The 27,016-nt window shown below is 34.2% G+C and overlaps 1 protein-coding gene across 1 annotated transcript in view; it reads right to left on the bottom strand.

Annotated features, from left to right (window-relative positions):
- LOC142986579 (glutamate receptor 1-like) overlaps positions 1 to 27,016 on the bottom strand; it is a 133,536-nt gene that overhangs the window by 51,119 nt on the left and 55,401 nt on the right. The window contains exon 2 of the mRNA XM_076135088.1: positions 11,218 to 11,367. Within this exon, the coding sequence (XP_075991203.1) occupies positions 11,218 to 11,367 (150 nt within the window). The remainder of the gene's footprint in view (positions 1 to 11,217; positions 11,368 to 27,016) is intronic.

Below are 27,016 nucleotides of genomic sequence, written 5' to 3'. Positions count from 1 at the left end.
GACCCTTGCCCAGCAGTGGGACATAAATGGATTAAATTTATTATTATAGTTAACACCACAATAGTGTTGATTTTTAAATTATTAATATGATTTTCTTCTCAATGTCTATATGATTAGTGTAAATGACGTTTGTTTTTAGCCGCAACACAGTCATGTATTGATTCTTATGAGATTAAGTTCATTAGCGAAGGAGATTAAACCTAACTGAACACTAGGCTGACGCTTTGTTGGACCATGAGCGCGTTGAACTAAGTACAGAGGTGAATTCATTATGATTATAGCTCTAGATTAGTAAGCTTATCTGCCTGGTTAAGAAATAATGAAATTGCAATAGCTACTCTCAACTTACAAATAGTAAAAAAATGTTTAGCGTGTGTCTATCTTTGGTAGCACTTGTATTTTTATTGTAGCTAAATCCTTCTGCTAAAACAAAGTTTATTAGGAAGGAGAAAGAGATATTGCACGACCTGTGTATTATGCCCTGCATGCTACTGAAAACTAATAGCCGAAGTTAGGCACAGCCAAGTTCCGTGAACACTTGTGTACGATAAGCCTTAACGAGCGAGTCACTCAAGGTTTTAGGCGGGTCTGATTTATTTACCACTAGCGCCATCTGTTACATGACACGAGTGTCTAAATGATACTTTGAAGTTGTCAAATTATCGCGTACTTACTTCGGGAAATTGGGATTGCGCTATAAGTTTCAGTCGCAAATTACTCCGCGCCCTTCGGCCCGCCCCGCAACACATTATACACACATAAGTTTTGTTCCAAATTCTCTTAGTATTAATTAAGACTATTAATCTAATACACGAATATATTAAACACGGAACCTGTCAGTACTGCTAACTATGAAATATAGATGTTAGTTAGTATCCATTAGTTATCGGTCATTTATTAAATTTCTCTAGAGGTAAATCTCTATATAAAAAAGAAAACAAACATGAAAATGCAGCATAAAACCCCTGAGGAACATGTGGCTTCGGCACTTACTCGTAGAATTTGATTAAATATCAAATGACGCACGATAACGAGGCTCCCTGTTGTAAAAGAGCTGATGAAAAAAGTTGGGACAGCTAATATTTCATATACTGCGTGTCGCGGTGAAACTGCAAAGTGCGTTTAGGATTTATTAATTCATTATGGGGGGTGTGAACTTGGAAGATGTTCAGCAGAGTGCACCCGATAAGGATTTAATTCCATGAGTAGGTCGGGGAGTCGTGAGCATGGAACGGCGCGCGGCCGCCGGCTCCGCCAGAAGTGACCACAACGGAACGCTCAGTACAAAGATTAAATTGAATCTGGCAACTCGCCAGATTCGTCGTACCTAAAATTACAAAATATTATGCTGATTTTATAGCTTGACTAAAAGACTGCTTATATTCCTGCTACGAAGCGTGGCCAGTCGAATATTAACTCAAAAAAACTTGCATCATTATAATACTTGCAACTTGTACATTTATGATGTAGCTTTAGCCGCAAACCACTATTTACAACATATTATACACTCTTATTAGGAATTGTATTGCAAAGTAGTGTTGAGCACTAACTGTGTCGTACTTTTTCATATCAGGGTTAAAAAATCCTTTAATAAACGAAGTAACTTAATAGCGTATTGAACAAAAGCAACGCTTGGCGAAGTTATCGGAATTCCGATCCAAGCTGGCCTTTGAAAACAAGTATCCAAATATAAAGGGTTTTTCAGATTAAGGATGTCTTTGGCACATTCTTGTCGTATACTACACAACTTGTGTGCGGTACGCCGCGTGTACCGTATTTAATGATGTTGGAAAAATATATCCCCATACATTTTCCTTCGCATGGCTATCAATAGCATATTTTTGGGAGTATAGTGACTGAAGGCAAGATGAAAACGCCCGCTCGGGATTCGTGTTCTGCGACACATTTGCGCGTAAGATTGGCAGAAGCGTAGGCGTATCGACGCAGAGCGCCTTCGGTTATTTCATACATTATAAATGCGTGCTGACGAAAACGTGCCCAAAATACGCCTAGTTTGAGAACAACCCTTAAGAGATGCAATACTTGTACATGTTTTTCCTCATTTAGTGGTACAATTTGAAAATTTCGCTAACATTTCATAACGTTTATTATTTAATAAACATTATAGCTCCTCTGCATAGTCGGGGGCGAATCTATTATATTAGTGAAATACATTCTAAATTTTGTAAGAAAGCAGCGGGAGCCGCTTGGATAACAATTTGATGATACTCATTAGTTTTCATAATCTTTTATTCACGTAAAACCTTAAATATACATATGAAAATGCTAACAACGTTGCATTTTAGGCGGATTGAAAGCTTTAATTAATAATATTTAGTTTTTTGGAGCATGTTCGCGATAAAGATAAACCTTTCCGTTAATTTACATGCAATCAATATGGTTTTTTGTAGCAATAATTATTTTATTGTACCTTAACAAAACTTCGAACTATAAGATGGTTAATATTATTCTTTGTAGATTAAAATATCCACCAGTCCATTTTCAAAAATCATTAAAATGAATCTATAAGATGTTGAGCAAGGTCTCAAGGAGATTGTTCTACCAAATAGCCAGAAGATTAAGTACACATCAATTATGACTAAAAACATCTTGTTAACAACAACAAAACAAAAGTTATGAATGCTCGCAATATCTTTGAATTGCGGTAACGTTTTCTTTTTATTTTAATAACACTAAAAAAGGGAAAGCTAAACACATAAAATCGCTTCGGTACCTACGCAGTTTGGACGTTTAAACTTTTTATAGCGGCTTTTAGAGTGAAAATTCAACGGATTTCTGTGAACAAATAGTAGTCCCTGAAGAACGGAAACTGCCATAAAAATTCGCGTCGTCGTCATTAGTCTCAGACGTGTTTTGATCAGGGGCCGTACTATGAAGTGTTAGAGCTATCATTGTTCCGTTGCCAGAAAAGGACGACGCCATTCGGTTTGTATAGCGGTATCTTGCTCCCGCACACGGGATAATAACCCCAATGACACTTTGTAGTAAGGCACCAGGACGCAGTCCTGCCTCTTTTTATCTTCGACTCACAATTTTAAATGAGGCCCCGTGAATAAACTCTGCCTTAGAGAGTACTCGATTTTAAATCCCACAGGAGAAAAGGAATCCTTTTCGTGTCAGTTACAATGGATAACTAGGTGGACGTGGGGAGCGATCGTTTGATTGGAGGTTTCTACAAATGAGGTGAAAATTATTACTTGAAAGGTCTCGAGCCTTGACTGAAAGTTACTAAAAATATAACAGTCAAGAGTTATGAGAATGTGAACGGAGATACGGGATAAGGAAAATGTGATCCTTCTATTAATAATATAATCGAAGTCATGAAAAAGGGAAAATGTTTGGGATATTCAAGCGGTTATCACAATGATATGAAATTTTTCTAATCATGTAACTATTTATGAACGGTAGGATACTAAAGCAGATCGTTGTCTAAGTACAAGTGCAAAATCTCCGGCGTAAAATAATTTTAATATAAGATATTCCATTAAATTGGTTTTAATATTTAACCAAGGCCTCTTAATATCTGTTTAGGGATTTTAATAAAAAGAGGTTTGTTAAAGTATTTTCAGAATGAAATATGTTAGGATCGATGCATCTCAGTTGGAAATGTCGGGTTTATACGGTGTTTTTTTTTAGGGTAAGTCAAAGTTTGTCAAGTAGAGCTGTTTGTCAAAAAGTTGGAACTATGCCAAAACGGCGATTTTTCACTGGGTCTGACCAGTTCAAGAAAACGATCATTGCACTTGCTGATCCAAAAGCAGGAAGGGAAGGTAAGCATTGTTGAACATAATTGTATTAGCTGACTGTTCTGAAGTATTTGAGCTCTTTGTAGAACGATAGTTTCCCGTTTGGTACCTGCCTGCCTGAGTTCAAAACTACAATGCAATATCGGTTTAAGTTCACCAAATAGAACTATTTAATTTAAAGTATATGGACAATAATTATTCAGGGTATGATTGATAGTTACTCAATCAAATTTAAAAACAGAGTAGCAATAAATTAGTAGTCACACGAATATAAATAATTATCTATTTAAAGCAAAAAGGGGTCTACAACGAATTTTCTTTTACAGCTTGAATTGAGCTTTTAAAATTAGCATTAAACTCTAAATACTTAATTTTAATGGTTCGGGTTGGTTGTTATTTGTCTTTATCTGTGGAGGCGTTGATCACAAATATACATACAGTCATACATACAATAACAATCATAATTATAAATTATGGTCTTGACTTGGTTGCCAAGAATTAAGCCTCGTGTTACGGTTTAAGTGTGAAAGGTAACAACTGAGTAATACAATGTCTGTATTTACATGCGTAAAGATTAATACCTTCAGGACCTTATTTTATTTCTTCTAATAAGTTCCAGGATGTAATTAGGGAAACGATAGAATGTCTAGTGCGAATATTGTTTAAAAATGTACTTTTATACAACCGCGTCATTTACTTAACTTGTTATTCACAAAATGCATGCAACTTTATTAAAAAAGCAAACAAATTACACGTGAGCATTAAACGATGATGAAGTTTTAAGCAGAAAAACTGTTTCAGCGTAACCATAATTTATTCAAAATCCTAATAGGTATGTAAATCTGGGAAAATGCAGTTAAAAAACGTTTGAAAACTTTTACCATGTATTCAAACTCAATGTTTGGTAAAAAACCGCGCGTGATGTGTTACTGTATGAAAATATTAGTTTGTGTGAAACGGACGAGCGATTTTTGTGGGCCCTTCTTCGTAACACAATGCGACTTGAGCCTCCGCTAAGCGCCCTACTCAGTGAGGACATGCAATAGCTTTCAAGTAGGATTTAATGATACAAACACAAAGACTAAAAAATGAGATAAACCTTGATTAAAAGATGTTAATTCACTTTATATTTATAAGTATCAAGACCACACAAAGTAAAAACCCTAGTTTAATTATAAGTCTTAACTTATTTCTTTGAAAGGAACATGAAGGCTGACGCTGCGCTGGCTTAGTCTATGTCTTTATTAGAAGGCGTGTTAAAAATATTTCCACGTTATTAAAATATAATCAGTATCATCTGTGCTTTGCTGTTTCACCAAGAACTTTTCTGGTTTATGCATTTTTAGTAGCAAAAAACATAAAATTTCAAAAATTGTAAGATTTAGTAGAAAGGATAGTAAGATTTTCAAGTTAAAAGGTCTGACGATTTTCTTTATCTCTTTTAGAAGATTTTAATGCAGGACCTCTTTCAACATCGGGTGAAGTAAAGTAACAGCAAGGTTAAACAATCTTCAGCGCGGCCAGTCTTTGAACAAGTAACCTTTTAGCGGTATTTAGGGCTGAGCGTTTTTTCAAACGACAGTTCACAATGGATATGGCTGGCGCTCATAGCTAAAATAAAAGTAACTAATAGTTTTAACATAATTTTACTTAGTTTACGAAACATTTATTAATTATTTATTATAATAATTAATGTTAAGAAAAGTTTTTCAAAACAAATGTAACTTGTTTATTTATGTATGTTTGTTTAATTGGTTTGTTTTATCCATATAAGATCAATATCTATAATTGAATTCAATTTACCTTCGGTTATTTTAAAACATATAGTCTGGTAAAATGAAAAAAAGGATGAAAGAATTGAGCATTTTTATTTTATTTCAAAGTGTAATCATAAAAAATAAATAAAAACTTTCGCATTTTATTGAACACGCACATTATTCTCAGAAATATACATTTGTGAGAGCCTCAAAATTGTGAAAACGTTTTTATTTCACGGCAAACAGGTTTAAAACGAAGTGAAACGATGGAAAAAGAACTAAATATGTGAAAAATGGCAGAGTTATGAGCTTTCAAAGATTCCCAAGTGACACCCAGTGTTATTTTTTGCCTGAACGGAGAGTATCACTTTTTTTTGTACGCTTTGAAATAATCTACTTTCAAAAGGTATTTAATGATAAAAGTTCTACGCAATGGTAACGTTTCGTGAGTGAAAATCACATCCCCCAATGTCTACTAGAATTTAAAAAAATATAATTAATATTTTAAACTAGCTGACCCGCGCAACTTCGCTTGCGTCACCTAAGAGAATTAATAAATTTTCCCCGTTTTTGTAACATTTTTTGTTGCTACTCCGCTCCTAATGACCGTAGCGTGATGTTATATAGCCTATAGCCTTCCTCGATATATGGGCTATCTAACACTAATTTTTTTTTTTTAATTGGACCATTAGTTCCTGACATCAGCGCGTTCAAACAAACAAACAAACAAACAAACAAACTCTTCAGCTTTATAATATTAGTATAGATAAAGCAAGTTTCAACATGATTTTTTACTCTAAGGAACACGAACAAAATGATTGACCACAACATTAATAACTACTGGTCACGTTGAACTCATATTTTCGATACATCGTATACGCATGTAGTTAAATTGGGTATTAAAACTTTAGATTTGAATAAACAGTTTGAGTTCTACTGCATGTTTTCATTTTAATTAGTATTTGAATGGAGTTGAACAACAGTTCTCTGACAACACACATGAATCTATTCGTGTACTTGTGTATTGAAGCTGATCGAAAATCAATCGTGTGCCTGAACTCTATCACTTCAATTTGAATGTAAGCAAATTCCGAATCAGATCGGGTCATCACATTTCGATTACTATCTGCCTCAGACGGAGACAGGAAATGTACAAAAAATACTTAGCTTTGTATGCTCTGTATTATAATCGTACGTATTTCTATTATTTCCGCGCCATTATGAGATAGTAGGGCGGCTGTATGTTTGTGAGGCCTGTCATTCATTAGTTTCCTGACATCGTTTCCACATTCCGAGTGTGCGTGTTTAACAATAAGTTTGGTATCTTGATGTCTGTTACTAACTTTTGAATCGACCGCTATGTTTGTATAATCATTTTTAATTTGCATGATGTATAATGTAGTTTATTTTCGGTACTTAAAAGAATCTGGGTCGTTCTTAGCAAGATTATTTACATATTTTAGAAGTACGACATGTGCGGGCATTTTGCCTTTGAATAATATAATTCCGCCTACTATATAATTGTTTGAGAGTGACTTGCTTACCAGGAACACGTTCGAACTTTCTGAGCAGTGAAGTGTGATATCCTGAGGCGTGAACGCAAATACGAGTTTCTATGTCAATAACATGTCTTTGGGGAACATAACGTATATTATATCAGTTAAGCAAAATTGATTTTGTGGTATTTTATGGAGTTTTCATGCAATAGATACTAGTGTGCGCTACCGTTGTGCAACTGTTTCAATAAAAAAAATCTGTCATTCATCAATGTTTATTGATTATAATAAACTACCCTACAAATATCACATAATTCAAAATAAAATTACTTCGGCTTAACCAGCAACAAGAGTTTTGACATCTGCCTGGTACCAGAATGAATCCCGCATGTATAATAGTTCACTGCAAGTTTTAATCATCATAATTGATCGTACGATCCTTCGGTGCTCTCCATGCGGAGTTTAATTGACTAAGCTGTCCTTCTACTAGAACATTTAAACTGAATATAAGTTATCTGGTATTTAATCTGAAACATGAGAGACACACAGATGATAACAATATTGCTCTCAGCTAGTGTTATAAAAGAGCCACGAACAACTCGTTTTTTATGCCAGCCTATGGCACTGAATCAAACTGCGATTGTGTCCATTTGCTATTGTGAATTGTATTTCTATACGGGATCGATCAAGCCTAGCCTATTGCAATATTGGCGAACCCAGAGTGACCTCTGCAAGTATATACAGTATTAAGTTTCATTATAACCCCGCAGATTATACCAGGCATTTTCTTTTACCGGCAATAAAGGAAAGAACCAAGTTTTTATTAAACTCGTGTTGCGTGTTACTATGAAGTTATGACGCTAATGTCGAACATAAAAATTCAAAATGAATAGTGTTATTCATCGGAAATGTTTCTTTTATTTCATTACGGGTATTACTTAACTCTTTTGTAATTATGGTCGCACACTATTTGCCTGTAAAACGTGAATAAATTCAAGTGCTTTCATGAATCTTCTCCGCTTAAGACATACGAGTATATTGTGTGTATTTCTTTGACCCAAAAGTAATGTATGCGCATAATTTTGAACAGGTATCTACTTAACACTTTATTAAAGAACCATTTTCACTAGCGCCGTTCTCGCTGACATAATTTATCTGAGCTTTTACCTTGACATTATTTTGTTAAGGAATCTTGGCGGAAACGTTGAAATTGATATCATAGGAGCTTGGAATGTGCATGTCTACTTTCTTGATATAAAATATATAAAATACAAAGATTGTTTGTTACACGTGTTGAATTCTAGTTTTCCAAAAACCACTGAAAGTGTTGTACAAACGGTTGTTGGAAAATTCACGAGGCAGCGCTCAAAAGTGTTTTGATCAGCCTCGCGTGACGAGGCGAAATAAAAAGAGAGGGAGGTCTTGCATTCAAATGAGAGCGCCGTGTCAAGGAGGACACCACAAAATACAAACTTAATTCTGACCTCACCGACGAAACTTATTTTATTATTACATTGTTATTTTCGCTTCCTGGCTGTTTCTTACAGGAAGAGTTGTAATAAATAGGTTGTAATTATTATAGGTAATTATATATTAGTGCTATAAAATCTATCAAGTTTATTTCTAGAATAACGTTGTTCTCTTTAATTTTAATAATTGTACACATTTTTATTTGAGATTTATTGTGAATGTGAGCACAATATTTATATACAAGTGTCACATTAAATTATAAAAATAATTCGAAAAAGGTTTAGAAAACCCTCTCTACCGTGTTTAAAGGTGAGTTAACGTGTGTCAAAATATTCCCACATTTACAAAACATGGAGCACAGCCAGGGATTCAGAAAACATTCCTGTTGATAGGTTATAACGAGTATTGACAGTTCGCGTAGTTGTTTTCAACTAAGTTCTCCAACTTTTACAAGTCTAATAAAAGAAGAGTGGTTTTCTACGAAAAATTCAATTATTGCACTCTTAAAAACTTAGGGGTTTGTTCTATGTGTTGTGAACGTCACCCATCTTTGGATGAGTCTAACATAGTTATAAATACTGGAGGAATTCACCATACATGACCCATACCAACAAAAATTATACGCAGTCCTGAAAATAACTTGCTTAATTGTTAGTCGCGCTAAAAGTACGCAAACTTTGATTGTAAGAGATCGGGCCTAGCGCAGCGAGCAGAGTCCAAAGTCGGTAAATTGCGCGGCTATTATTTAGACGACAATTGTTTAGAAACGCTGGTTTCTACTTTAGGACAATAGATACACACAATTTTCCCTTATGGGTAGGCAAAAACCAAACGCCACTTGGTACATACTTTCCTATCCTCATTCACATCGATACATTTTGTCATACAGGACCACCAGTCATTTTTTATATTTCCATTTAGGACAATATACAATTTTTAAAAAATACAACAAATAAAACAATTCGTTGTTAGTTTTTGAATGGCGCAATATAGATATTTATTATTATTGTATTTTACATTGAAAAAGTGTAACAATCATACAAAAAAAACGTTGTGCTTTTTGAAACAACATTTTGTGAAGCAGATTGAATAAAAATACCTGTTAGTGTGATTATTTATGAAAATATAGAGTCAGGTGTGTTTTATCGTTATTCTCCGAAGCCGATGTCAATGTAAGGTTGAAATTTGATAAATGGCTACCATATTGTTTAACCGGTCACATTTGTGTCCAATAAATGCGATTATTTTGATTTTTATGTGCAGATAAACTTGCGGAGAGGCAATTTATTTTTGAAAGTTTGTGTATCGATCGTATTAACTTAAATCAGTACAATACTAATGAAATACGTTCAGAAGTATGTAACGCATAACCGCGGCGTTTATTAAAGTGGCTAGGCTTTTAATTAAATGGCTTATCAACGTAGATGGTCACAACATTACTATTAATACTTTACATTGCGTTGTCTAAACAGGTATCTTCGAATTAATGTTATTTAAGTTAGGTCTGTAAGTAAGAACCTCAGACAACACTGCAAGAATCAGAAATCGTTACAGCAAAAACTCTCCAACGGTACTTAATTAAAATTAAATGGCAAAACATTATGTTACAAAACTTAATATTAATATTGGCTTGCATAATCAATATTCAAATCATTAAGATAATGCCTAATAGGTATTTGAAACTGGCTCTAAAAATATTTTCATTGCATTAAAAATAAAAATATTTTGAACTTTTACTGCAATAGCAATAAAGTACAAAATATTTTATTTTTGAAGTTTAAATTAATCCCCAAAAACAAATCACTAAAACGCTTTTTATTTATTTTAAAACAAATCATTGAAATCCTACTCAGAAATACGAATGTAACGAAAAATGAAAACCTATTTACTTTTATGGCGTAAATATTTGTTGACGAAGTTCAACATTTCGAATTAAATGTAAAATGAAAATATATATTTTGCAAAATCATTCAGATTTGGTAGTTCAGGTTGTATAAATAAAAGTTTATTTAAAAATATCTATATTTGTCCTGTGGTTTCGGGAAACCGATATATGTTATTTCCTTTGAATTTTTAAATTTATAATGACACCAATAATTTAATCGTTATTCTGGCAAAGTAATGAACAATTGGAACAAATATCGAGGTAAGTCGTTGCTCAGGAATATTCCCGCAGCCAGCCTAACTATTAGACCGTAAGCTATTTGAGTTATGAAAATCTGGTAGCAATATCTCGGTGGAAAGCCTGATATTAAGCCTAATCCGTTTTGACTAGCTATCGACCCCAGTTGGAAAAAAACTGTGGAAAACAACATTTTCAACCGTGCTATCGATAAAAATGTCTTTAAGGCCAATTATCAGTCTCGGCAGCGATTTCATTAAGACCAGATAAATGTGCGGTAATTGTTTATACTTCTAAAGTTTGCAATGCATAAAACGCATACTAGTGCGAAGTTTCTCGGATCGAATGATCCTAAATATGATATTTTCTCTAAAATAATAGTATGATGTAGTTCCTAATACAAAGGATATTGGATATATTCTGACATTACTTACCCAAAAACCTCAGAAAAACGTATTGGGCCAAACAAACCAAACCCTAAGATGCTTATCGGGTCGATATTACCTAAGATGTATTCACTGCCGCTGCACCACACTGCAGTCAGGCTTCTTTTTCGATAAAATATCCCAAATGTAAAGTGTTAAATCATTGCACATTGTACTTACTGAGTCTGGAGAGCTTAAAGGCGTCAGCTGTGTTAATGATGTCAACGTACAGCTGGAACTCGGGCCGGCTCCGGTTCGTGTTGGAGTGCTGAACCATTGCAAACTTGAAAGCATTCTGGATCTCTTCAGTGTTCTGATCGAATACGACACCTGCAACGGAAAACGTTTGTTAGAAAACTGTTTATTTTGCTCTATTGTAGTAGGCTAGGTCTTAAAATATGTAAAATTCAGTGCTTATGATGCGGGTAATAGCGCTTAGGGTTTGAGAGAAAAGATATATTGCCCGTTCTGTATCTAGGTAAAAATATTTTGTGCATTTCTAATAACTGTGGAATTATTAAATTCCATCATTAGTTTTTAATTTCAATGTTCCGTGTAAAATTAGTATCACTTAATAATTTATTCTGTGAAACTTTATAACTAAGTTCTTATGCAAGGTACAGCTTTTATTAATGTTAGTTCACAGAATAATTCAAACGATTTTTAGTTATAATTCATCGAATATAATATATCTTCATTGCACTAAACGTTCATATTTCACTAAAGTTAAACTAATGTCAGTCACACTGTCCCTTTGTCCAACAAGACGTTTTACACTTAATTTGAAAGGTATCTTCTATACCTTACATTAATACTTTATGTTCAAATTCTCTTTGAAGGGTGTTAAAACGTTTTAAGACAGGTGTAGCAGAACATGTCTTGACTTTAAAATTGTAATAGTTAAGAAAGAGCAGATGAGTTGCGTGGTTATTAGTCAAGCACATTATTTTACCCTTGTCTAATAGTTTAACTCTTGTGGTAATATTTACGTGGATCTTTATTAATGTCCTAAGTTTTATTTAAAACTGGCTTACGTTAGTGACTTTGCCGAGAATATGATTTCCCTGGATAGTAAGACTATTATTCTAGACAATTCATTGGTATGATCTTTTAGGTATAATTGTTCGAGTTCGGTTAATTCTGCCTATCAGAGATTAAAATGACGATGGTTTCTCATAAAATACTCGTTTAAAAAAATATTGGTTGAATGAAAATAGTACATAAATTTACCAGCATGTGAATATCATTATCATTACACCATTAAGCGATAATTTGGTGCAAGATTAAATAAAACCTTTGGCCGTTCATTGGTTTATGAATATGACTAGAGTGTGCGGCGGGCATTCGCAATTTATTGTTTTGCAAGCATACGCGTGGGCATAGTATTCCGGTATGAAATTTATAGCCTTAGTCTGGCTCGAGAAAAATATGGATTTATTGGTCGAGCTTTGCAACAAATCGTTATTGCTTTTAGAGATCTGATATTCCATAGTCGATAAAATGTAAACCTTCAATTGGTTTATGGATGCGCCACCGTCGCCTTGTAAAGTCCTGTATTTTTTCTCCTCTGTTCGGTATATGCGGTATGCTTTTGCATCTATTATTTTGGTCTTTTTGGATAGTAGTTTCACAATTTTTGGTATTAAGCCAACATTTTTTAAGAAAAATGCGATACGTATTCGATTATTCTGCACAACCAAATCTAGAATTTGTTGAAATATACGTTATCAGAAGATGTGAATGTTCATAGATTTTTGTTCTTTTATAAATTAAGTAGCAGCTCAGGAGATATTATGTTAGAATGACAAGTTTAAACGATAAGTGATGCGGTTTATTTTTTATTTTATAGCTGGTTAAATCCGCTAGCTGACAATACACGACATTAAAGAAAAAACCTAATCACGTCTTTTACATCAAATCTATTTTGTTTTATTTGTATAACTTTCATCCCTATCTTCGGCTATCCGTCTTTACTTACTATTAATATCAAGCCTTTGTGGTCTAAACTGTCATATTACGGATTTAATGTGTCAGCTGCGAATTGGTTAATAGTTACCTCGGTCGCCGCTCAAACTATTGTACCATCCGAGATTAGTTGGATGTCTATCTCAATAGGTATTACGTTTGCCGAAAGTTGTCTTCAGGGAATCATATATTTATTAATTATTTTTTCCTTCAGCTCTCAGCCTTATTTGTAGTAGTTTAAGGATAACAACTCAACAAAACTAATCAAAATAAATACGAATACTACTTACATTGGGAATTCCAATTTTCTAATCTTTAGAGTCCTAAGAATTTTACTAAATCGTAAACCTGAACAGATTTCTGGTTTATGGCTATTGAAATAAACGTTGCCTTGGAAAAGGACGCTTTTTTAGCATTACACAACTCAAGTCTCATGAGACGCCTTTTGGATATCAAGTAATTTATTCTACGACTCCACGTTTCCGAAATAATGTTATGCAAACCTAAAATATATGCGAATTTAATCCTGTTTTTTTATGACAATTGTTTCATTTTACCTTTCATTATGAAATATGTTCGGTGACTTGTAAAATATTTGCGCGCTGGAATGTAATTTTTTCCTCCAGAATAGACTCAAGGCTTAAATATATTATACTCCTTACTAACTTAAATTATTCGGTCCAGCAAGTTATACAAACCTGAGATGGTACAAAGTCGGTTTTTAAATAGGTTTTAGCTAATAGAACTTAATTCTGTTCTTTGTTCGTGAAGCATTTTTAACCAGTAAAGTAAAAGTTAAGTGAAAAAGAAAAAACGCTGTCGAAATTTTAATTACAGCGTAACAAGATAACTTCTGACATTAATTCTTTTTAAGTGCCAATTATTGAAAACGCGTTTTCTGACGTAATGTGGCTTCATTTTCAAAATAAATATATAAGCACGTTTTGTTTGGCTGATCACGAATAAAGGTTGTGATTAGTTTGGACAATATTGTCATTAAGGTATTATCTGTAGTGCCTATTAAATGGAATTTTAATAGTACTTTCAAGCGTAAACTAAATGTAATGTTTATGAATGTATCTTTTATTTAAAATGTTAATGTAAAATATTATGATATTATAAAATCCTTAAAGCAGAGCGATGAATAATGAAAGCGCCGGTTACATAGTAGCATGTGTGAAACGAAGTTGCGACACACATTCAATTCAACCGCGCATGTGGAAATTTTTATTCATCATTGTTAGTTGCCTCAAAGCGGTCACGTAAAGGATAGTTTGAAACGACTCGTCGCAGAATACTAACGGTAATACTTCAAACATAACCGCTTTCAAAATCAGCTAACTTATACTCGGCTTTGCGAAATAAGCCTTGAACTCAGGGGTTACTTGTTTCGACTTTTATACCAGCCTGTAAAAGGTTTTGACGAAGAAAATATGACGGCTTAGTTTTTATTGTAACGTGAATAGGCGCGGGTCAAAGGGAACTTTCTTTTACGTTGTACCAACAGATGTCTTTAATGTTCGGGTTCAGTTTATAACCTTTGGAAAATTAGTGCTAATGTAACAATTGTATCTAAACGTTTCTTTTTCTATTGCCGGGAATAAAATACGTAACTCTTTTAAGGGATTACATTCGAGAGTTTTGTTGGGGAAAAGAATGCCTACCTACAAATAAAACATTTAGCAAATGGGTTAGGTATTTTTTGTTTAGTTTAATTTTACTTACATAAGTTTACTCATATTTCGTAGCTATGGTTTATACCATAGGGTGATTCATGTTAACTAACTAGACTAGTATTACGCTTAAACGATTGTCAGTAAGTATTAATCCACGTGGATGAAGGCTTGTTTGTTTTTTGTGTACTGGTTCATCTTTGATTTGTAAACCTTTTTTCGGTGTTCTTTCTTCCTCAATTTCAATGCAGTTAATGAAGAGTTATTCGGATGATCTTATCGCAGCCTTATATAATAATTAGACCGGCGCAATGGAGGCGTTTTATTGCTAAAATGATTAAATTAATCAGACTCTAAAGACAGCGATGAAATATTGAGCACACCTTTAACGAGATTTTCTAAATTCGTTTCCTTTGTATTGTCATAAATATATTAGATATCCCGTGACCTGGCAATAAGTTTGCGGGAAACAATGGCCAAACTTTTGATTGATAAGTCTATAAATCTGAACACGGTATTCTCTTAGGAGGAAAGAACAATATTACACGTTTCGGTTTTCTAAATAATCTTTTCCTAAAGAGAGGATCCTGTTGTTTTTTCGCGAATCTATACTATCCGAAGTATCGTAAAACTGATCAAGAAAATTTACATAAATACTCTCTGCTTAAGTTTCTTAGGAAGTTTATAATCTCGTCTTATCACCTCGGACCTCGTTGAGGTTTTAATATGATTGACATCAGACAGCCCTCTTAAATGGTTTTGTAGAATTTGTAGACCCGGCTCAAATTTCAGAGCACATCGGTTTTTATCCGAAATATCTTATTGATCAATTGACTAAAAATATCTATTTCTTGACGTCCGCTCGAGAAAAATTAGTGGTTATCAAAATCTGGTAAATCTATAGAAATCATGGACTATGGAACTTGAATTCGTATAGAATGAATAAAAGTTAATCATACAAAAATAAGCAGTTCCATTATTTGATTATCGTTTACCCAAAACAAATATTATTTAATAGATAATAATGAACTAATCTTGGTTAATTACTTTCTTGGTCGGACCGTTGGATTACGTTTGCTTATTAATTGGTATAACAGATTAAGCATTGGTCTCGACAAGCACCAATGTCAACTGAATTATCGGTATCGGTTTGCTTTTCTCTGTTAATATCACTTGCCTCCCATCTCGCTAATATAATTGCCTCTTTCTTATTACTGGCCTTTTCAATATATCTCTATTTGTGCGGGTCTTTGTTTTCTTTACTACTTGGCTTTCTTTCACTTTATTTTCTTTATTGCGTACCTACTTCAAATCAAATACTCACTTATGACACATTAGTACGCAAGAATTTACCGAGAATATTTTCCCTTTATTAAATAATTTTCCTGGAATTTTAAGCACACTCGAGCCCCTTATTTTCCCGCAAGACGTATTAAGCCCAAATGGATGAAAATATTGACTTACAAACTTCCATGCAATCTTTATATAATACCAAACTTAAACGATACCTGTTCGCGAGGGAATACAATGAAGCAATACGTACATTATATAAGTACCTGCTCAAACATCATTAGATGTTATTTAAAATTTATCATTCGCGAAGCTTAAGAGGAACAGATTAGCAGGTCGTAGTAAAATCTACATTACAAGGGAGTGGAGGCAGAATACGTCGGGTAACAAAGAGTACATTTAGATAAGTGATCATTAGGCGTTGATTAGTGAAGCGAGGCGAGTCGCCACGAGCGATCCGTCTGAGTGTTTTGTATGGCGATATGATTGAGAATGGCTGGGTCTCGCAGTGGATATGTGTCGGATGACGTGGTATTAATCTGTGTCGTGTAAATAAATGTGGGGTGTATGTCAGCGCTGCGACGGCGGCGTCGAGGCGGGGCGAGGCGAACGGAAGCGCCCGTTCTCAACAGATTGGAGTATATACTTACGTACGCCGCGTAACGCTTGCCAAATTATTCTTTACCTCTAAAACAGGAACAAAGCCTTCATCATCTCGTGTAATACACGCACGCAAACCTTAAAAATTGAAAATTATTCGACGAGATGCGAGCCTTGAATTACATGAAGTATTATGAAGCTCGTGTGCTTAGGGCTTATGAAGATACACACTGTTGACTGATAGCTTTTTTTCAGTCGTTTGGTATACCGTTAGGAATGTTGTAACTAACATTTTCCACCCATTTATGGAAAATACCGTTTTACTGCGGTTGTAAGTGTAACTCTCAGAAATTCGTATGTTGTTAAAATTATTGATTTGTACTATTAAATACAAAATCTTTCAATTGCTTCATATGGATAAAACGTGGTATCTGGACAGTTATTATATCATATATTCAATTGAGTTTAGGAGGGTTTCCATAATAAATGCATTATGTAAATCATTATTAAGCAGGATCCACTATATTTTACATTTCCTAATACTTCTTATATTATCTGCATGATGTGTGGTTTTGTTTCTGTGACGTGTGAGGCTGCATGAGTGACGTCACAAATTCCAGCAATTTGGCTTTGATGTAGACGAGTAAACAGATTCCAACCATTTCTGACGGATAATTACCTTTCCATGATTTTATATAGCATCCCTATTAATTAATTAAAAATATAAAATAACAATTAATTATTACAATAAAATTTAACGTATAAATGATCTTTTCATAGTTTAATCCCAAATGCACTTTCAACCACAAAACATACTCCGAGACAATGAAGCAGTTTGTTAAATTAAATGAAATCACTGAACTTAATGAGTTGTGGTCGTTACATCGCAGACGAAATAAAACAGAAGAAGAATTATTCGCTGACCTGTTAACCATTGGCTTACGAATAAATAATACACAATACGATAAAAGTTTTTTCAGAAATTATATTTCGACTTTATTTCGGTAAAACATTGCATTTAATAAGTATCAACAGAGGGTTGCCTTTTAAATGAAATATTGCGTAAACAATACGAGTAATTGCTTGGAAAGGCGGCTGTTTCAAAAATATCAATTGTCATTACGAACGATAAATTGGAAGCGATTGACTCAAGTGTCAACATGAATAAATTTTTACAACAAACAATGTCAATGGTGTTTCACTTGCGCATTCACATTGTAATTAATTTAATCAGTCGTTGTCAATGCAGCTAGCGTTTATTTTACGCATTAAGGGGATTATTTTGTGCTATCAGCCGGTAATGTTATCGCACGTGTTGCCCCGGTCCACTCGCGTTCCACGCGCCTTTCACATTTTAAAATGTAAACACAAACGTTTTATCGTTTATTCTCCATACTTAATGCTCAGAATCGTCACACTATAAGAGAACAACCCGGCCACATTACACACATAACTACACATTCCTAATTGAAACATGTGTGAGTAGGAGATGAGTTGCCCTACAGCGCTCCGTCTACTGGGACGAGGTATATCTTCAAAGATTTGTCAGAATGTTATTCGCAGACACGCCTCTGTTACGTCACTCTTGTTATAGCGTGTAAACATAAAAATTCTATCACCTTATTTGGACGATCATAAAAATATCACCAAAAATATTGCTGCTGACCGGTCCTAAAGCTGAAGAAACGCGTTCTTGGCATATGTCAAATAAATGTATGGGGTTTAGTGTAAATTACTGGAGACTCGTAAAGTTATAGTGACGAAAACATGGTAGGTGCGTGACAGATGGCACAATTGTGCAGACCGTACTTAACATGTCGATAAAAAGTTGTTGGAACACGTTGGATCAACGGACGTTTGTGACTTGTTCCGAATAGTTCCGGGTCTTACCGAGCGGTTCCGAAACAGATTGTCACGCTTGGCGTTAGTGAGTCTATTGGCTGGGCACGTGTTGCACTGCACACGTTAACGTTAGCGTATAATCATAACACGATCCGTTGCACGGCCGAGTGTACGGCGAGACAGCCGCTCGTTTCAGCTGCCACAAATTATAAAGTCGTATATTTCTCCACTTTTACCTGGTTTCAGTAAATAAACATGTTAACTTTAACCAACATGCAGATTTGTACAAAAACCTTCTAAGTTTCTTATTAAGAAAAGCCTGTTGGCGTATTTTCTTTAGAAAAACGTACGAGTAGGTAGGTACTTTACTTATTGTATGCAACACAGATATAGAACGAAAAGCATCAGCATTTTTCTAAAATGATGTCTCCTTCAGGAATCGAATTCGGAACCGCAGTGTAGTGAATGTTTCATATTCATATGCCTACATATTTCTTTCATCGCGTATCTCTTTATTACGTCGAGAGAAATATGGTCGTATTTATTTGATAATGTAACAGCTCCATAACACCCTTTGCTGTGAAAGAATTCTAGGGTTGTGGTGCGCGTGAAATAATTCAACAACGATTCGTTTTATTTTGTAGCAAGATATTTTTTGTATGATTCACCTTATATTTATTTTCATCCATGCTTACCACGCGGGTATTATGTATGTCTAATTTTTGATATTTCGTAAAATTATTTCGTCCAATGTCTTAAAAAATAGTAAGTATAGGTAATTTTATTAAATTAGACTCAATCTGTAATTAACCTTTTTTTTTTATTCTTATCTTTTTTGCGCGTTAGGCTCTAATTTTTGTCTATGAGAAGGTTATAGATTAAACAACATAATATTTGAATAGTTTGAGAAAGGCTGACTACAAATACATTGACAAAAGTCATGTGCATAATAATATGTTCAGAGAGATGTGAGAGAGAGAGTTCTTATTATGGTTTAAAGCCGCAAAAGGCATAATTTTTCATTGCAGCTGAGCCTCGAACATTGCCTGAATAAAGTCTGATAATCAAGTATTAACGCGGATCACAGGCCATTAAATATCAACTTTTTATTTAATTTTCTGTAAGTATTGAAAATGGGGTTGTATATTAATCATAGTTTAATATGCACGGGAATACTCTTTTTCGGGTTTGAGGCATAAAAAATATATGATTTAAAATGCATTTTAATGATTTTGACGACTAATCATTTTATATTAATCACATTTAAGAAGTTTCGTGCACTGGTAATGATGAATAACTACTAAACGCTTATAAAAAAATCGATAACGTCGTTGTTATCTTATTCTTATCTCTTATTCAGTCATAAAATTGTGATTCCAATGAAATATTACCGAACTGGATTTTGTCACAAAAAAAACATAAGAGAGATCTTTATTTCATAATGTAACAGCTTCCTAATGCAATGTCGGTAGGGCTGCCACGTGCACGGAACGGTCGAGTCAACCGTCGCGCGTCGCACTGACGCATAAACTCACAGTTTATTGTAGCTTATTCAGCCAAAGTTAGGTGAATGCACTGCTTAGTGATAGTTCGACGTGGTTTTCATTATCAACCCCTATTCGTTCTTATGTTTATGTCAATAGGGTACTACATTCCGATGTATGAATTTACGACATTGTTTTGGTTCATTATTAAATTTTGAGGTTTTACGGCTTTAATTATTGCAGAAAGTTACTCGCCCAGCCGAAAGTAAGTTCTGAGAATTTCTCTCATTATTCTAGTCTACGTATAGAAAAAGAACGCCGAGAAATATCAAAAACCTGAATAATAAAACACCGTCAATATTTCACTACCATCTAAATTGATTCCTCATTTTCTAATATGAATTCTTGTATTCTACTCCAAAATAGTATCAATTTCTAAAGCAAAAATGTTCCAAGAATTCAATACATATTTCCTCGGTGGCGATATGATCTGCTATTCTGGTTAGGTTATCGAATCAATCATGTGGCTTCCGATGCAACCAAATGGTCGTCGTATTGAACGTGTGGTTTGCATCGAGGATATCATACACTATAGTCAAGGCTACGTGTAGGTCTACGAAGCGATGCTATTTAATTAAGGACCACGGAAATTGAAGGAATAGTTTAATAGATTTTGTACACGGGTCGATGGAGTCTACTGGCCTTGACTTGCAATTCAAGTGGGAATAGGAAGTGTATCATTGATATGATACATCCATTGTCGACTTTAATTTAGAAACCAATTAATTTAGGAAAGTAAGTTGCGGTATATCCTTTATTGACTAAAACTTTATTTAATTTATTAAATGTATAAACTATGCTTCTTGAAATCGGAAAATACTGATTATTTTGCTATCTCTACGTAGCTTATTGATCGGATAAATGAAGAACACTTTTCACGACATCCTTTTTCGACAAACTAACTACTTTTATCCGAAAACTCGAAGCATTATGCGACAAAAACTAGAAGCGCTCTTTGTTTTTCGCTTTCAAAATTGCACCAAACTTCTAATGTGTTCAGTAAGCAGCTTAGGAATTGTATCTGGAGGGTGGCCAGCAAAACATTTGTGGGCTTTTAACGTCTACCTACAATCACGAATTAGCGTGCCAAGCTCACTGATAGCACAACTCGAACGTTACAATCTACATTAGTTTGTTTTAATTCCACTTAAATTAGTGTTAGCATGGCACGTTTATGTTCTATGTCACTGTCAACTTTAAACGAAAACGTTTTAATGTAATAGCCTTTCTTATACGTTTTACATTTTAATACTTTCACGCTTAACTAGTGAAATAATCGGCTATCAGTCACTATATACATAAAAATAAGAATTGATAATAATAATGAATTCATCACATATCTGTCTTCATCTACTTGAAAAACAAACGTTACGAAGAAAAATGTTTTCGACACATTTCCCTAGTACGTTGATTTCCAAATAAACGCGAGTACTGCCACCGCGTAACCTACAAACGTTAACAAAGCTCATTTGAAAATGATAAATTGCATTAGATAAGTGGATATCATCTACGGAGGAAAAACGCGTGTCGTATGCGAGCCTTAAATGAAAACTCATATTCTTATTGAAATTTCAATGAAAATGCCTACTCCATTTCACACTCCCGGTCCACGACGCTTGAAATGAGTTGTGCTTTGAGTTTGACAACTTTGTAATGAAATATGTCCGCATTGTGCTCTGTGCAATAAAATTAATCTCTTCCTTGTTTTAAGTAATATGTAACTCATGTTTCTGACTCGTATGAGTAGCTACAAAATGCCAAAAGTTGAAGCTTCATTCAGATATACATTACAATAAAAACAACATAAACCAAGTACACAACATTCGCTATTCACTGATCACAAAACTTCGAAGTTAAGAGCGGTGTTTTATCCTTTAAATCTAAGCCAAGATACGGTCCCATCAATTACCTACAACTGAAAAGTGTAAGGTAGAATATTGCTACGGTTTCAAAGCTTGTAGAATACTGGAGACGAATCATGGTAAAGCGACAAACACAAAGGCTTTGCTATGTTATACTCGTGTGGCATACAAACTATCGTCACTAAACGAGGCAAGTCTTACTAGGATGCACCGCACTGTTCATTTTGAATCTGGGTTTTCAGTTTTCTTGCTCCTTACGTGAAAATCATTTTCACCTTTATCTTGCTTTACGTCGACCAACTATTAGTGAAGTATCGATGACCTATTACGAGTAAACGAAGAAGGAAGATATTATTAAAGCTTAATCCTGTTATACAGATGAATCTTATAAAAAAGACATAACTAAACACGCACAAAAATCTGCTATAAGTTTTTAATAAATCCCCATAGCTTTGCATGTCTCGAATAAATACATAAAAAATAATACGAGCTACAATATGTAAAGATTCTCAAGAAGGTTAGTTTAATTTGTCGTTGTAAGGCAATTGAAGACAATTAACTAGCGCACTGCACTTCCTAACTGTAACATTTAATGGCACTGATTACGGTTTATTGGTTTGTTTGTTCAATGTCTTTGTCTAATGTATAACTAACTAATAAATGGGTTTGTGTAAATGTAGGTTCAAATGCTTCGGCTGGTCTAGCGCGAGTATGCTTAGGTTTCCTTAGGCATTTGTTTAAAAAAAATACGGAACTACGGCGAGCGCATATTATTAAATACACCTGCAGCACTTAACTTGTACTCTGGCAAAAATACGCTTATACACACAAAGCGTTCAATTTGTAAATGCCCCTTGTATATATTTCGCCTTCTGCGTTTTATTTTCTTGGGGCTAAACTAGCCAGATTCACTTCTAAGCGTGTCGGTCGAATTCACTTGAAATGGAAAAATACTTTTGGAAGTCGGTCGTCGGAGTCACGCCGAACATATATTATATTTTGTTCAGCTTGCCTTTATAAAGTACACTTAGCCGAAAACATTGCTAATACGTTACACTTCGCAAATAATATTCTCAATAAGCCAAGGCGTTCAACTAAGCAATCTAAATTAAGTTCTATTGGATACATGGGATACACAAGTTTGGACAACGCAATAAACTTGCTCCGCTGTCCCCGTTTATGATTAATATCGCTATCAAATTAGTTCATACACGTATATGAATTGTTTCTGGATAATATATTTGGTAATTGATGTTTTTGAGTCCCAATTCCCTTAAGTTGTTTCGGGACAAGGAGCACTGGAGTGAACTACAATGATTTATGTTGTTTAAATTATCGCTTACAAAATTATCTCGGTTGTAATAATAATATAAAGTACCTACATATTTTTCACTTTGCTTAGAAGTTGATTATTATACAGACTAGACGATTAGACGCGATAAAGACGGCGGTGGACGGCAATAAGTACCATGTGGTTCACACAGTATAAGAACATATCCATAGAAGAAATATCATAGGTACGTGGTTAAGATTCTCAACAGCTCAATTTGTAATAAAATAAGGCAATGGATATAAGTTATAATTTATTATTCTGATTAATTATAAAATTGTGGGAAGGTGTACATTTTGCTGTTTAACAATTTAAACAAACAAAGTTATATTAAGTTTCGAAAATTACATTTCAATGACCGCCAATATCACACAATACGTAACGTCGGAACCCTACATTAAAACTTCGGCTAACTAATAATACCTAAGTTTGTGTTGCTCGTTAGTTCCCATTAAATCTAAAAGCAACTCATCAAACATATTTGAGATAAATGAAGGATGAACGAGCTAAGTGAGGACGTGTCAAACCCAAAGCCACTGAGAAAAATGTTTGATGAGCGAAAGTTTGTAATCATGATTGAAGTTTAAAATTGCTCTACTTTGCGAGAGTGCGCCGAGTTAAAGTATTATCGCAGGTCAAAAGTGATAAAGGTTCCTAATCACCTGGGTCATCTAAGGAACTTATACTTTTAAGATTTAGCGACCAAAAAATGAGAAAAGATTTATAATCATTTAACATTAGTGCAACTAAAGGCGAATAAAGTTCGCTTTTATTTTTATATGGGTAGTTTCGAATGTGAATAATTTGGATTGGATGTGAGTGTGTGCCTGTGGCCTAGGTCATTTAAATAATATGTATAACTATATACAGACACAAGGTGTGTGCTACAGTGTAAATGCAGTATCTTAAATAAATCAGGACCATACGGTTGTTTATAAAGACTGCGCTATCATCTGTTAGTCTACTAATTCTTGTCTAACATAAAGGACTATGGGCGGAATCGTCCCCACCCATCAACAAAAATGAAATGTAGCTCAATTGATATATCTTGGCAAGACGATATTTTTATACTATGGCGTCATTGCCCAAATGCATGGGGTTCTCATAGTATCTTACGTTTAAACAAATATCTCGTTAACGTATTATTGACGACTAATTCCAAAATACATGCTCATTTATTTATTAATTAGTGCACAGCGGCGGACGCCGCATGCACATAAAGATAGCTGGGTACAAAATAACCCCCTCCCCCCGCTCTCCAACCCACGATTTTAGATCTGATCAGATTTTAATCTGCCAGCGCATCTGTTAGACAGCATTATAATTGACGAGTAAAAATAATTATTGAAATATGAAATCAATAACATGTATTAACCATATAATGGAAATGATATAAGTATATACATATGAGTGCCTCTGTGGCGCGGTCGGTAGTATATGCGACTGCGGTGCGAGAGGTCTCGGGTTCGAATCCTGGGTCGGGCCAAACAGTCTTTTCTGAGATTTTCTGTTAAGAATTTCCTAGAGATTGCCCGGAGTTAGGAAGTTGAGGTCGAAGACCTCCGTGTCTCGGAGAGCACGTAAAGCCGTCGGTCCTGCGCCTGACCTCTCACTGGTCGTGTCGGTTATCCGTCCCACCAAACTATGAGAGTGATGGAATAGAGAGTGTACCTGTGTATTGTGCACACACTTGGACACTATAAACAAAGTCCGGCACAGATGGCCAGTTTCAATGAAACTGACCGCCGTAGCCGTATATCGGCTAGGAGGACATTATTATACATATGAGTTAGTACTGTAATATAACAATAATGTTAAAATAACTTACAAATGTAAAATAAAAATATACGTTAAATAATAATTACAAATTGTTTTTTTTTTTAAATATATATTCCCACTGATTTATCAAAAACAAAGGATTTTAATTAAATAGGGGGCACTTTATGAACACGTTGGTATCAGTTCCATGTTTGTTGGTAGGTGGGGACGGAGCCCATACATTTTTGCCCATAGTCCTTTATAATACCAATAGCGGCAACTTTTTGTTAAAGTTTTAAGTCAGCAGACAGTTCCGATAGTAACTAATTAGCTGAGTTAAGCTTCAGAATTTATCTTCTTAGGAATAATCTCATTACTTTTTCAAGTGACCTACTAGCGATAGTAGCGGTGAAAATAAACTGCAAAAAATATAAAAAAAGCGGCAGTAGATCAATTGTTAAGTTAATAGACCCACGATGAAGATTGTTTAGTGTCCTTAGAATATTTTTCCTTCCCACAAGGTAACTGTCTTTATAACGATGCTTCGTTACTACGAACATGGTCTCGCTGCTTAGTCCAATCTTAGAACTGAATTGAGTAAGTTTACAACGGTATTCTAATAAAGCTTAAATCATAGTATAAAGGAAAAGAGATGTATCGTATGGTGCAGTTTCGTTAAGCCCTGTCATTTTTAGTCGAATCGTTATGAAGTTGAAAGGTATTTAAGGCTTAAATTTTCACTGCGGTTGAGATCCGTTTAAAGTGTAATATTTCAGTAGAAAATGTTTATTGAAATCGACTCTGACTTACCGCTGTCAATTTAGCCGATAATACTAGATTGGTGCGAGGCCATCCGTTTTCAATAATTAATATTGCACGGGTGACCTGTCACCATTGTTTACATTCATAGGTAAAAACGATATTACGTACTGTTATCTTCACGCTCTGATTCACGGAAGACAAAGCTTATGAATCCAGCGTCAGTAGGTAATGTGTTGCGGCTGAGGATTACCAACTGAATGTTATGACTAATCTTATTGATTTGTATTCATAGAACTCTTTGATAATTTTCGGATGAAAGTAAAAAAACATGACCTGATTCAAATTGGATGTATGGAAATAATGACTCTATTGAATCAGATGTTTAACATTTTCGGAAATTCGGCAGCCGCCACGGAAATGTTAGGGTCTCAAGAGAAGCAATTTCAAAACTTTTTCGTACACTGTGAATTACGATCAGTGGTAAAAAAATATATTCATTCATAATCTATTCAGACCCATGGATGATAGTACAAATTAATGATTAACAATCGATTGCAATCGATCAATCGATAACAAATGTAACACTGCTCTGATGCATAAAAGTATCTATCATAAGGCACCTATAATCTATAATAAAATACCTAAAGAGATAAAGGCAATGAATCTGAACTTATTTAAGAAAAAAATTAAAACCCTTTTACAACAAAAATGTTACTATTCTATAAATGATTATTTTAATGATAAATTCTAATATAATTCATTCCTTTGACATTTAAATTTAATTTTGGTATTCATTATTTAATTTTCATAATCCTTTGACATTTAATTTTTAATTTGCTAAGTATTTCTATTTATTTTTGACATTAAATAGTATTATTTTCTTAACATAAGTGCCTGAATTTATTGTCTTTAAGCTTAATTTAATTAATTATTCATTTAAATTATGGTATTTCATAGGTAATATGTAATAAGTTAATAACAATGCTATTTCAATTCTCTTTTGCATGCCACTCAATGGTAGGAACACTTGAAACTATGTATACCTATAACATCTTTGTAACAGTGCTTTCTGCAAAAATAAATGATTTGATTTGATTTGATTTGATAGAAATTAAAGATTAACAATCGATTGATTAAAAAATTATTTACTTTTATTATCCTTACTTCTTAACAAACCTTATCATTTCATGTTGCTTAGCTTATTTATAAAATACTTACATATTCACAAAAGCAATCAAAAAACTTCAAACAACGTTTAGTTATTGGTTCCCCACAGGACTTTCAACCGCAGACGTTAGGATTTAAAAAGTCATACATGTAGTTAGCGAATGTTAGTTGTGAAAATGAACCAGT

Source organism: Anticarsia gemmatalis, chromosome Z (genome assembly GCF_050436995.1).
Source record: "Anticarsia gemmatalis isolate Benzon Research Colony breed Stoneville strain chromosome Z, ilAntGemm2 primary, whole genome shotgun sequence".
NCBI lineage: Eukaryota > Metazoa > Arthropoda > Insecta > Lepidoptera > Erebidae > Anticarsia > Anticarsia gemmatalis.
Note: the sequence above shows the minus strand (reverse complement) of the source record. Positions and strands in the feature narration are given on the sequence as shown.